This window comes from Hyperoodon ampullatus, assembly GCF_949752795.1.
Source record: "Hyperoodon ampullatus genome assembly, chromosome: 8".
Classification (NCBI taxonomy): Eukaryota; Metazoa; Chordata; class Mammalia; order Artiodactyla; family Ziphiidae; genus Hyperoodon; species Hyperoodon ampullatus.
The window spans coordinates 36,311,767-36,323,830 of record NC_136921.1 but is presented as its reverse complement, the minus strand read 5'-3'; the positions used below and the strand labels follow the sequence as shown (position 1 = coordinate 36,323,830).

At 46.1% G+C, this 12,064-nt stretch overlaps 1 protein-coding gene across 1 annotated transcript in view; it reads left to right on the top strand.

The window, feature by feature from the left end:
- Positions 1 to 2,405: 2,405 nt before the first annotated feature.
- The window catches only part of LOC307057484 (uncharacterized protein), a gene marked incomplete at its 5' end in the record, with an annotated part of 64,474 nt that continues 54,815 nt past the window's right edge, over positions 2,406 to 12,064 (top strand). The window contains 2 exons of the mRNA XM_079710682.1: positions 2,406 to 2,497; positions 2,718 to 3,029. Coding sequence (XP_079566808.1) covers positions 2,406 to 2,497; positions 2,718 to 3,029 — 404 coding nt within the window. The remainder of the gene's footprint in view (positions 2,498 to 2,717; positions 3,030 to 12,064) is intronic.

Below are 12,064 nucleotides of genomic sequence, written 5' to 3'. Positions count from 1 at the left end.
CTAGAGAATCAGGACAATCTAGGAGATGGAAAATAGGAAATATGGCATTTTGCTGAAATCTTTCAAGGAAAAGGTCAGCCTCATTGCAGGATATGCATTGTTCCCCCATGCTTACAATTAAGCACATCAGATAAAGGGTGTAAGTGACAATATGGAGGAAAGCAGTAGACACAGATTAAAAATACCTATATGGAAATATTATAATATACAAACTAACATACTTTGTTCTTCTCTCAGAAAATGTCTACTCTTACAATTCTTGTTTGTTTGCTGAAGAAAAGACTCTCAGTTTTCCATTTAGCTTAGAAAATAGTAAAATGAGATTCACAGATTATAATCATAGAGAATCATTTTGAAAAAGAGTCATGTTAGCATTTTACAGATAACCTTCTGATCAAAATTTCAAATAACGTAATTTTTCAAATAAATTCTCAATATCTGGTACTAGCACCAATACATATCTTTTTCATATTTTATTTCTTTGGATTTTTATATCTCCACATAATTATAGGAATGTAATTCATATATTTAAAAAATCACTTATGCTTGACTCATCAAAATACTGCTTTGTTAGTTATTTGATGTCCAAGAAATTTTTACATGCTTATTGAATAAACCCTCTCTCCGAGAAAGTTTTCGCTTTTTTTTTCTAAGAGTAAATTAATTTGAACAGCAAAAGGTTTAAGTTTTATTTGAAACTCACTGTGTATAAACTTTTAAAAGTCTGATTTCTTTTGCTGGGTCCCTTAATAACCCTTGAAAGTTGTAATTATTTTCTTTAGTTACTTTTTAATTGTCTTTTCATGGACTAGGCCTCCACTCCATTCCCAGTAGAAAATTAGTTTTAGTCTAGTTTGTGGTACAGTGGCTACTAATATACACCAATTCTCCATTTATTTATTTTTCATCAAATTCAATGCTTTAATATTTTCACTCTCAGTATACACACCAGTTATTCTTGTGGTTACTACCTACTTACTGGAAAATAGCCCTTAAAGGTAAAAGGCCATGTATGGGCTTCTGAAAACCCTTTCTTCCTTCTGGTCATATTCAGGTCTTGAAAGCTTTCTTCTTTCAGACTTTACTAAACAAATTAGATTTGGAGTCCTAGGAAGTAATGAAATGGTAGAAGAAAGGAATGAAGACTGAGTTCAATGTTCTTTCCAAAGCCCTTCCTAGGAAAACAATAATTTATTACTCATTTTGGAATTCTAATTATGAGGAGAAACTCCCCAAAACTTAAGTGAATCATTTTGCCAGAGGACCTAAAAAGTACATCAAATTCCAAGTCAAATTGTTACATGTTACCTTTCCATCTAAATTCAATAAGCAATATGATGTTTATCCTTTATATTTACATGTAATACGGCTTCTAGAAGCAGGTTTTCCTTTCTGTAGCATAGGAGGCCAGATTGTGTAGGTTCAAACCCTCCCTCTAACATTTCTCCTCTCCGTGCCTCAGTTTCTTTATCTATAAAAAAAAGTTCAAAAATACTACCTACCTGATCGGACTGTTTGAAGGATTAAATAAATTAATACTTATAAAGCACTTACAAATATTTTAAAATAAATTATATGATCCATACACCCATCCAGTGCAACAAGAACCGCCACCACAAGTCACAAAAGAAAATAGGTTCCTTGGCTTTCGGCTCCTTTATCCCTTATTAGGGCTGTGCTTTGTCCACAGGGGTACACTATATTAGAACATTTGAACTTTACCAGAAAGGTGTTTGTATCTAATTTCAAATTATGAATTCCTAAACATCAGATGATATACCATTCTGCTATACACTCAGGGGCCCCTTAGAGTTTGGAGCGTGAGAGGCGTTAAGTAACTCCGGCCTGCGTATTTGCAGGGGGCTTTGACATCCAAGGAGCCGCTGAGAAACGGTTATTGGTATTGAGAAAAAGGGAGGTTAAGTCACCCTGAAAAAAACAAAACAAAACAAAACTGGAGAGCTGCCTGCATTTCACTCTACTGCCTCTGGAAGAGGTGTGTTATCTAAAGTGCTTCCATCATGAATAATGATTGAGAAACTGCCTTCACTCTCCCGACTACTGTACTCCCAGGCAGAAATCCATGGGCTGGTGCCCACGGTGTCTATCTGGAACTTGGTTATCACACACGTTTAGAGCAACCCGTCCTCCAGCCTGAAAGGCAGCGAAAGGGAGGAGCCGGGATACTCCCGGTTAGCCGCGTTTCTAAGGTCAGACCCAACCAAACCCAGTACTTTTTCCGCGTCTGGTTCTTCAGGTCATTTCGGAATCGGCTACCTTTGTTTACATTTTAAGCTTGGCTCAGCACCAGAAAGCATCAGTGCTTTCTAAAAATAGAAGCATCTTGCATTTGTAGACGGTGCTGGGGGGCGGGGAGCAAAGTTCATTCTCCTGGGTATGGGAGGATGCCTCTCCTGCAACACGTGCGGGGTGTGGCCAAACCTTTGAATAACAGGGGCAGTTTAAGTGAGGCGGAGGTTCGGGGAAAGGCGAGGAGGTTGGTGTGGGGCAAGCAAAGCGCGGAAGCTGTACGGGGATTCTTCTAGAAAGTGGGGTGGGAAAGGAGCTAGGGAGGGCGTGTGGAGGGAAGGGATCTGTGTCAGAACGTGCGTGTGAGCGGATACAAAACCCGAGAGAGGCGTGAGCAGCGCTGTGTATGCGAGCGGGAGCGAGGGGCGCCGGCTCGGGGTGTGTGCGCCTGGGTGAGTGACACCGAGGGGCGGGCTGGCCGGCCGGCCGGCGGGCGGGGGCAGCCTACGAGGGGCGGGAGTGTTCCTGCGTGGAGCGGGCCGACCCGGAGTTGTGTCAGTGAAGGAATCTAGCCCGGGGGCCGAACCGGCTGCGCCCTCCGCCGCGAGCGCCGGCTGCGCGGGGCGAGCTCCGGACGGCGCGCGGCCCAGGCAGCGGCTCCTGCTCCGCCCGCCCTCCGCGCCGCAGGGGCCGCCACCGCCGCCGCGCCTCCATCGGCGACCGCGCCCCCGATCCCTGTTCCCTGGCCCGGGACGGAGCGGACGGCGCTCGGCACAGAGGTAAGCCCGGGATCCCCGGCCGCCTCCGCCGCCCGGGACCCCCTCCCCGCCAGCCCGCCAGCCCGCCGGGCCCGGGCCGGGACGCGGGGCTCGGGCGGACGCGGCGGGGCCTGCGCGGCCGGGACGGTGGCTGAGCCTGGGCCGCGCGATCCGCAGCCTGGGCCGCCCAGCCCCAGCCGCCTCTCGGGGCGCTGGGTGTGGCCCCCCGCTCGGCGCCGACGCGGGCTGGCCGCGCGGACCGGACGCGGAGGTCGCCGTCCTTCCTTTCTCGGGCCGGCGCGGGCGAGATAGCTGGCTGGCGGGAGGAGGCGCCGGGTGCGGCGCACATTCGCGCGCCCGGGGCGAGCGTGTGGCCGCCGCGCTCCGACGTGGACCCGCCCGCCCCGGATCTGAATCGGCCGCGGTCCCTCGCCTGCCCTCCCCCGCGCGAGAGTCCCCTTCCACCCGCCCGGCGGACGGAGACCCACCCCCTCCCGCTCCAAGCCGCCTCCGCCGGCAGCGTCTCGCCCTCGATCGCCGCCCGGCCCGGGAGCCGCGGGTCCGGGGAAACCCGCGCCCCTTGGGCGCCAGGCGGGAGCAGGATGCGGCGACCCCCGGTGCCGGCAGAGTCGCCGCAGTTGCCCGCGGCGTGACAGGAGTAGATGCCGAGCGACCCGGCCGCGGGACGAAGCGGTCGCGCTGCCGCGTCTGGGCGGGCGGACCCGGAGTCGGCCGACAGCGGCCCGAGCCCAAGACAACGGTGGCTCCGGAGATGCGATAGGGTCTTCCCGCTCTCTCCACACGCTCGACTCTTCCGAGTCTTGGAAGATCGGCCCCGCTCTCTCCCACTCTGTTCGGCGATTAATACTTACTGCAGACGTAGGAGGTGAAGGGCTGAGACTTTACCTGGACGGGGATGCGACTGAAACCTCCCATCTTCTCAACTGGAGGTTTCCACCTCTTGGGGGTTTGGTTTGTGTGTTTGTGAACTTCCTGAGCCTTCAATTCCCAGCAGTCCGGGTTTTAGCAGATGCCAAGGTTTTGGAGACCTGACATGTAAAGATTCTTTCTGTGCAGCATTTTCCTTTGAGTGTATTACAGAATCTGTAGGTTGAGAGCTAGTGAAAAACCTTGAACTTCAAACACAGTCTCTTTCTTTACATAAAATATTATGTGTAATATTTTTCACTTATTTACATTTAAAGAAATGTTATATTGAAAACTTTTCCCAATCGTCTTGCAAGTAAGAAAAAAAACGACTCTGAAATTTTAGAACCTACGCAGAGGAAGAGGCTTTATGCCAGTATTTAAAAGCGTAAGGTCGTGTAACCTTTATGACCGGTTTAGCTTGTCTTCAAGGAACGATTCATTGCCATTATGATTGATTTTGTTTTCTAGAGATAAAGCAGATGTGCAATATGGCAGGGAAAAGAAGGGACAGGAAGTCAGAAATTGCTTCATTCTGGAAAAGAAAAAAAAGAATATTCAAGTAACAAATACAGTGACTTTGAAAGATACTCTGAAAGTGAAGTCTACAGTGGCCTTCTGGATAAAGTATTTGATTGGCCTTATAAAATTGTATCAACCAGAAAGCAGTGTGTTGTATGGGTGGGAGCAGTTTTTATCAAGTAATTGTAGTGGTTTTTTTTTAATTGTAGTGTTTTAAAAAAAATCTGTGTATGAAAATATTTGTTGGAGCTCTAAGTGGGGAAAAATCAACTTTGGGAATGATTTTCTATTTGGACAGGGCAAATACTGCTCCAGTCTCTAATTAGAGTTTTGGATTAAACTCAGGCTTTGTTAAAATCTATTTTACGGGGCAGCAGAACAAAAAATACGTCCGATTCTTTGTGTGGCTTTAAAAATACACACACAGAACACACACACACACACACACACACACACACACACACACGACTAGCTCCAAAGGATAATTTGCATAAAAATACAATCACTTGAATGCAAGGAATATTTAAGAGGATAGTAAAAAAACCTCAACATCTGGGGAAGGAGTATATTAATTGGAAATTTTCTTTCTTTCTTTAATCCTTGCCTCTGAAAATATTAAATAATTTTCTAGGAATCAACTTAGTTTAAAGTACTTAGGCAAAATGATCAAGACTCCTTTTGTATTCATTTTGTTTTAGGGAGCCCCCTAATGAAAGCCTTCAATTGACTGTTTCTGTGCTTGCACTGATTTTCAAGTGGGCTTTGTGGGGATAGGTGTCTGTGGGCTTGTGAGGCTGCTTGGCCAACCTCTGTAATGATCAGGAAAAGAAAATGCTTAGGCCACACCATTTCAGCCTTTGATGCGCTGCCAATAGGAAACATCTCAAAGACCTGCTTTGCTGTGCAAATGGAAATACTTTCCATCAGAAGTTAAGCTTTAGAAATGTTTCATTTTTGGTTCTAAGTTTTATCAGTTTCTCAGCCTCTGATCATAGAGTTGTGCTGTTGTTATCAGTGAACATTTATGGCTTTTGTGTTGAAGGCACCTAGGTGGTCTTCATCCTGTTTACCTTTACACAGCTTTAATCAGTGTCTCACGAGGCAGGACAAGAACTTTTGGTTACAGTTTGATAAATGGAAGAGGTTGAGGTTGCTCATGGTAAGATCTAAGCTGCTACCACCTGTCTCGCCATATGATTAGAGTGGAGTGGGTTTTGTATTAGACAGATACTGCTTACTCACTGCTCCCTTGTGCTTCTTTCCCCGTCATCTTCTGTAGACCCTTTACTGTTATTTGACTGTGATAATTGAATCAGATGGCTGTTATAATTTTTGTACACAGAACAGTTGCTTTCACAAGCATTACATAGGACATGAGGGCAGATACATAATATGGGCAGATTTAAGTGATGGAGTCTGTTTATTGATCTCTGAATGATCGTGCATAATTCAGCCAATCAATTCATTCCATCACTGTTCTGTCTTAGAGTGTAATCACACAATTAAAATGTGATTTTCACGATACAAACAGTTAAAAACCCAGTACACATAATTATAGAAGAAAAACAAACCTTTCTTTTTTCTTCCATTTTTTTGAAGTAGTCTGCTATGAAGGTGTTATTTCCTTGACACATCAAAATGGCTAATTTGGAGTTGTGATGCTTGTTATGTAAATAGGCCATATGTTGAATTCCTATAGAAGTTTATTCGTTCAGTGTTGTGATAATGGATAGGATCCCCTAAGGACCATAGCTAAGAAAAATAGTCTGTGAGGATTCATTTCTCTCTACTATTTATATCCTTCCCATTATTTTTGTTTAACAGCTAGAGTTTTTATTTTCTAATAAAAATATTCTTAAATGGGATGGTGTTATTTACCCTTATACATACAAATCTTTCTCTCTAGTCCTGACACAAACTCTATTCTCATTTATGCACCTGTTTAATAGTTTTCATGGTTGATGTCCTGTTGTTAGGCCAACGGCTGCATGCCTATCAACTTTTAATATCCTCTGCTAAACCTCTTCCTTTCGCACTGAAAAGACTTTTCTTTTCTTCATACTGTTAGCGTTCTCTTCATCACCCAGACTGGAGACCCAGGAACCATCCCTGACTCTTCTCTCTCTCTCTCTCTCTCTCTCTCTCTCTCTCTCTCTCTCTCTCTCGTTCATTCCATTAGTAAAATCGGGCACCAAGTCCTGTTAACTCTTCCTTTGTAAGAGTTTTTCCGAGCCAGCTCCCACATTTCCTTGGCATTCCTCACTCCCCACACCCCGATAGCCCAGGCCCTTGGCCATCCCTATTCTAGGATGATTATAATCTGCTACATCCCGTCTCTCTGTAATTGAGTTCTCCCCATGCTTCGCACTTCATCATATCAACCTTCCTAAAGCCTCTTCTCCTTAGAATTCTTATCCAAGGATTGTCTCACAGGAAGTCTGAGTTGAACTCAGATTTGTCTGATTCCAAAGCTAGTGCTCTTTCCACTAGTTCAAATTCTTTTTATGCCCCCTCCCCCATTCCCCTCCCCCTCCCCCTCCCCTCCCCTCCCCTCCCCCATTCCCCTCCCCCTCCCCCTCCCCTCCCCCTCCCCCTCTCCCCCCCACCTTTGGTCCAAGGTCTCAACTTGGTTTTATTATTTTTTTAAATTTATTTATTTATTTATTTATTTTTGGTTGTGTTGGGTCTTCTTTGCTGCGCGTGGGCTTTCTCTAGTTGCCATGAGCGGGGGCTACTCTTCATTGCAGTGCACGGGCTTCTCATTGTCGTGGCTTCTCTTGTTGCAGAGCACGGGCTCTAGGCACGCAGGCTTCAGTAGTTGTGGCACATGGGCTCAGTAGTTGTGGCTCGCGGCCTCTAGAGCACAGGCTCAGTAGTTGTGGCACATGGGCTTAGTTGCTCTGCGGCATGTGGGATCTTCCCGGGCCAGGGCTCGAACCCGTGTCCCCTGCATTGGCAGGCGGATTCTTAACCACTGCGCCACCAGGGAAGCCCCTCAACCTGGTTTGGATATACCTCACTCTTGCCCAAATTTTACTTACCAACCTTATTTTCTACTTTTCTAACATGAACCTTCTATTCCTACTAATTGGATCTCACTGTCCTTCTAAGATGACTTTGTACCCTTTTGTTCATGCTCTCCCTTTTAGAATGTCTTTTCCGTTTTCCTCTGACCTAAGCACAATCTCCAAGTTAAGTCTGCTCGCCCGAATCATGTTACTCTCATTGGATTCTTCCTCTTCTGCCCTTTTGTCTACATCATTCTTTAGACCAAGAGATACTCTCTTATACTATTGTGTTCACAATTCTTGCTTTTCCAACAAGATTGCAAGACCCTGGAGGGCACTGATGTACCTGTATGCTATCTTTGAACCATCTACAAGCTTTGGGCATAGCAAGCCCTTGATAAGTAGACCTATAGAATCAATAAACTAGAAAGGTGAATTTTTTTTTAAAGATGGGCTTTGATATTGCCTGTGTACTGCTCATCATCATGTCCTCAGAGCCTAGCTTGCAGCTTGACACCTAGTCATGACCTCAATAAATATTTGTTAACAGAGAAATTAATGTTGACATTGGATAAAAGGGACAAGCGTTTGAAGGAGGCGTCTGTCAAGGAGTTTTTTCCCCATTTTTCTTCAGTGGTTCTAATCAGCCTCTCCATTCATCAGCTGTGAGAATTCTGAGGCCTTGGCATTTTCCAGAGTTGAGGTACTGATGGAGGCTGGCAGTTGTGAGTTAGAATTAAGGAGGCTGTCATTATTTTAAGGTGGAGTGATGGGTCCCATTAGTTGGCAAAAATGAAAGGATTGAGGCCTTATGCCAGTATTTTATACATAAAACAATTAGAGTTATCAGTTTTACAAATATTCAGCTAATCGGCTCCAAACTCCAAGACTGTATTGCAGAGCTACCCAACTTTTTCATTTAAAAGCTTCTCGTACATTAAAAAAATAAATCATCTGGGTATCCATCTAGGGATGAAAAGTGAGGTAGGAAAAATTGCCACACCCATCATATTGTATTCAGGACAAAATTCAGTTCTTTTAACTTTAATAAGACTCACTTTGTACAAGGCACTGTTTCTGCCGGGAAGGAGTTTATAGTCCAGCAGGAGAAATAACACATGTATCTCAGAAACAAAGGTCTAAGAGAGCTCAGAAGGGAAAATTTCCTTCAGATTGGAGGGCGGTGGGGACCCTCCTAGAGTGACAGTTATTTGAGCTGATTATTGAAAGGCTTTGGGTCAGATTTCAATAGCTATTATTGGGAATATAGAGATGAGGAAAGGACAGCAGGGTTGGGAGGAACACAGGCCAGGCATTCCAGGGTGTTTTGACTCTAACATGAATCCTCTAATATACTACCACTGCTTCAGAAGCTGAAATGCCACTAGGACTCTCCTGGGTACTGGTGGTCTGCAATGTTCCGTAATGAAACTTAAAGGAGATACGGAGACCTGAAATAGGTACTTTGGTGCCAAGTGCTGAACTGACCATGACATAAAGCGCAAAATAAGTCTTGTAAGCAGTATAACTGGTGCGTTTCTGGGTAGCATCCAACTGGCTTAGAATGCTTGAAGAGGTCTCCTGCAGTATGGAAACACCACTGAAGATGGAAACTTTCATAGTAATGTAAATAGGAAGAGGTCAGCACTGAATGTGGTCCCAAGTAGCCAGCCATCTGTGGGACACTGCCCAGTGATCCTAGCAGAGCTCAGTAAATGAGTAAACATACTGTTTGTTATAGTTCCCAGATTCTGATTCTGTATAACTACTCCATGGATTGTAAAACTAGGACCGATGGGTGTGAGTTTCAGGGAGACAGATTTGGGGTCAGTATAAGGAAGGTGGTCCTGTTATGGATTGTGCTAGTTCATGAGGTGGTAAGACCCCATGGTTAAATGTATTTAAGCATGAGCTATACCATATACCAAGCAATGTCTCAATACGTGCATCATCTCTGTTTTTCCTCAAAGCAGTGCTACTGCCCCCCCCTCATTTTACCGACAGGCAATACTGAAGCCTAGGAAGGTTGAGTAGTGAGCACATTGTAGAGCAGGTGTCAGCCCAGGCAGTTTGAGGGCAGTGACTGAATATGTACTGGATGAAGAAAGGCTGCAAACGTCAGATGGCCATTAGGATTTTTAGGGGCCCTTCCTAACGCTAGGATTGAGTCTTTAATTCTCCTTGGGGGATCAAGATGCTAATTGTTGCCAAGCACTAATTCATTAACAGCAGCACCCAATTCCTAGAAATTCAGAACAAAGTGAATTACAATCATCGTCATCATCCTGATGGCCACCACTTAGTGACCATCTCATTTAAACCTAACAGCTATCTTGCAAGGTAGGGATTATGTATCCTTTTAAGGAGGGGGCTCTAGGAAGTTACGTAGCTTGATCAATCCGCAGAGTTGATCAGTGGCTTTTTTCTTACACCGCCCTTTAAGGTAATTCGTGGTGATACGGGAAATATTTACCTATCAGTTCGGCACACACACCGACCAATCAGAGAGGCCACCAGCTATAAACCACGCTGTGGCCCTTCCCAGTGATGAACGTCCCCTGAGGTGATGTTGAGGCCAAGTCCAAAGGGATGTGAAAGATTTGGTAATACACCAAGACCACACATCTGGAGCTCCAGAAAACTAGTGACTTTTATCCGATTTTATACATGATGTGTAGTACTATTAAAGAAAAAAAGCCTTCACCTGTAATTATATTTCACATATATTTCTAAATAAAAGTAGCTTTGCAATGGTCACGTTGTATCTTCCTTATAAATGGCAGGGCCTTCTTCCTCATTCCTTTTCTTTTTTTTTTCTTTTTTTTTGCGGTACGCGGGCCTCTCACTGTTGCGGCCTCTCCCATTGCGGAGCACAGGCTCCGGACGCGCAGGCTCAGCGGCCATGGCTCACGGGCCCAGCCGCTCCGCGGCATGTGGGACCCTCCCGGGCCGGGGCACGAACCCGCGCCCCCTGCATCGGCAGGCGGACCCCCAACCACTGCGCCACCAGGGAAGCCCTCCTCATTCCTTTTCTACCTTTTACTTTCCTCCAGGCAGAGGCTCATCTGTCTGGACACCATCCCCTCTTGCTTCCTCAGGGATCTTGCTCCATTATCTCGCTTTCCTTCAGGGTCTCAACCAGCCTTCCCTCTCGTCGCATAAGCATTCATAAGCCTTTTCGTTCTTTAATAACAAGAGAAGTCAAAACAAACAAAATCCCTGCGGCCCCTTCCCTGTTGGTCTGGTCACGTTGCCTCTCCCTCCTGGGCTCAGAAGGCAGCTCCTTGAAGAACAGGTCCTCACACAACACCCACACCTCCCCAACCCTCTACAGCCCTGTCCTCTCGTAATGGCCACCTCTGCCCTGCAGACCGCCAGCTTCATTGTCCAGGAGTCTCTGGTGTTACTGATCACTACTCCTTGAAACCTTGCCCACCTGTTTTCTGAGTCATTCCTTTCCTGATGTCTTTCCTGTTGCCCAACCGCTCTATTAGGCTTCTCTGCTGGTTCCTCTCCTCCTCCCGGACCTCGGTACCCTCTAGGGTTCCCCCTTCAACCCTCTCTCACCTACTCTTTCCTTCTGCTACCACCTATACGCCATCGATTCCTGAATCTGCAACTCTGAACTCTTCTGACATCTGCTCCAGGTGTCTTAAACTCAGGGGGTTCAGAACTCTACTTCTTCTTTTTTTTTTTTTTTAATGTTGAGCCTTCTTTTAATTAATTAATTTATTTATTTATTTTTGGCTGTGTTGGGCCTTTGTTTCTGTGCAAGGGCTTTCTCTAGTTGTGGCGAGCGGGGGCCACTCTTCATTGCGGTGCGCGGGCCTCTCACTATCGCGGCCTCTCTTGTTGCGGAGCGCAGGCTCCAGACGCGCAGGCTCAGTAGTTGTGGCTCACGGGCCTAGTTGCTCCGCGGCATGTGGGATCTTCCCAGACCAGGGCTCGAACCCGTGTGCCCTGAATTAGCAGGCAGATTCTCAACCACTGCGCCACCAGGGAAGCCCCAGAACTCTACTTCTGCAGCCAGCATATTCCTTCTGTGTTCTCTACCTCAATTAATGAAACCTATCTGACCAAGTTTAAAATCCGGGAGCTGTTCTAGGATCCTCACTCTTCCTCAACCCGTACTTTTCATTGATGACTAAGCTGTGTAAAAACTGTCTTCTCAAACCCTTGAGTCCGCGCTCACCTCTCTAGGCCATTACCACCACGACTGCCTAGGTTCAGGCCCTCATCACTCTCTTGAGGGTTACTGCAGTAGCCTTGTAACTGGTCTCCCTGCCTTCTGCCTGGCCTGCTTCCAATCCCTTCCCCACACTGCCGCCTTTCTAAAAGGCAAATTTGATCATGGACTCTCTGCTGCTTAAACTCCTTCAGCGGAGTCACTGTTTCTCCAGGATAAAATCTAAGATCCCTAGCCTGGCACAAAAGCTCCTTTGTGATCTGGGCTCTCCCTTCGGGTGTGTACCAAAGTCTTCTCTAATGACCCTGGTCCCCACTGACTACCCGTCCCCGCAGCATCCCTACTAAAGGAAATGAGTTGTTACAGGAGAGAAACGGGAGGAGGGATGGGAACAGGGAAGAGATTGAAGAACT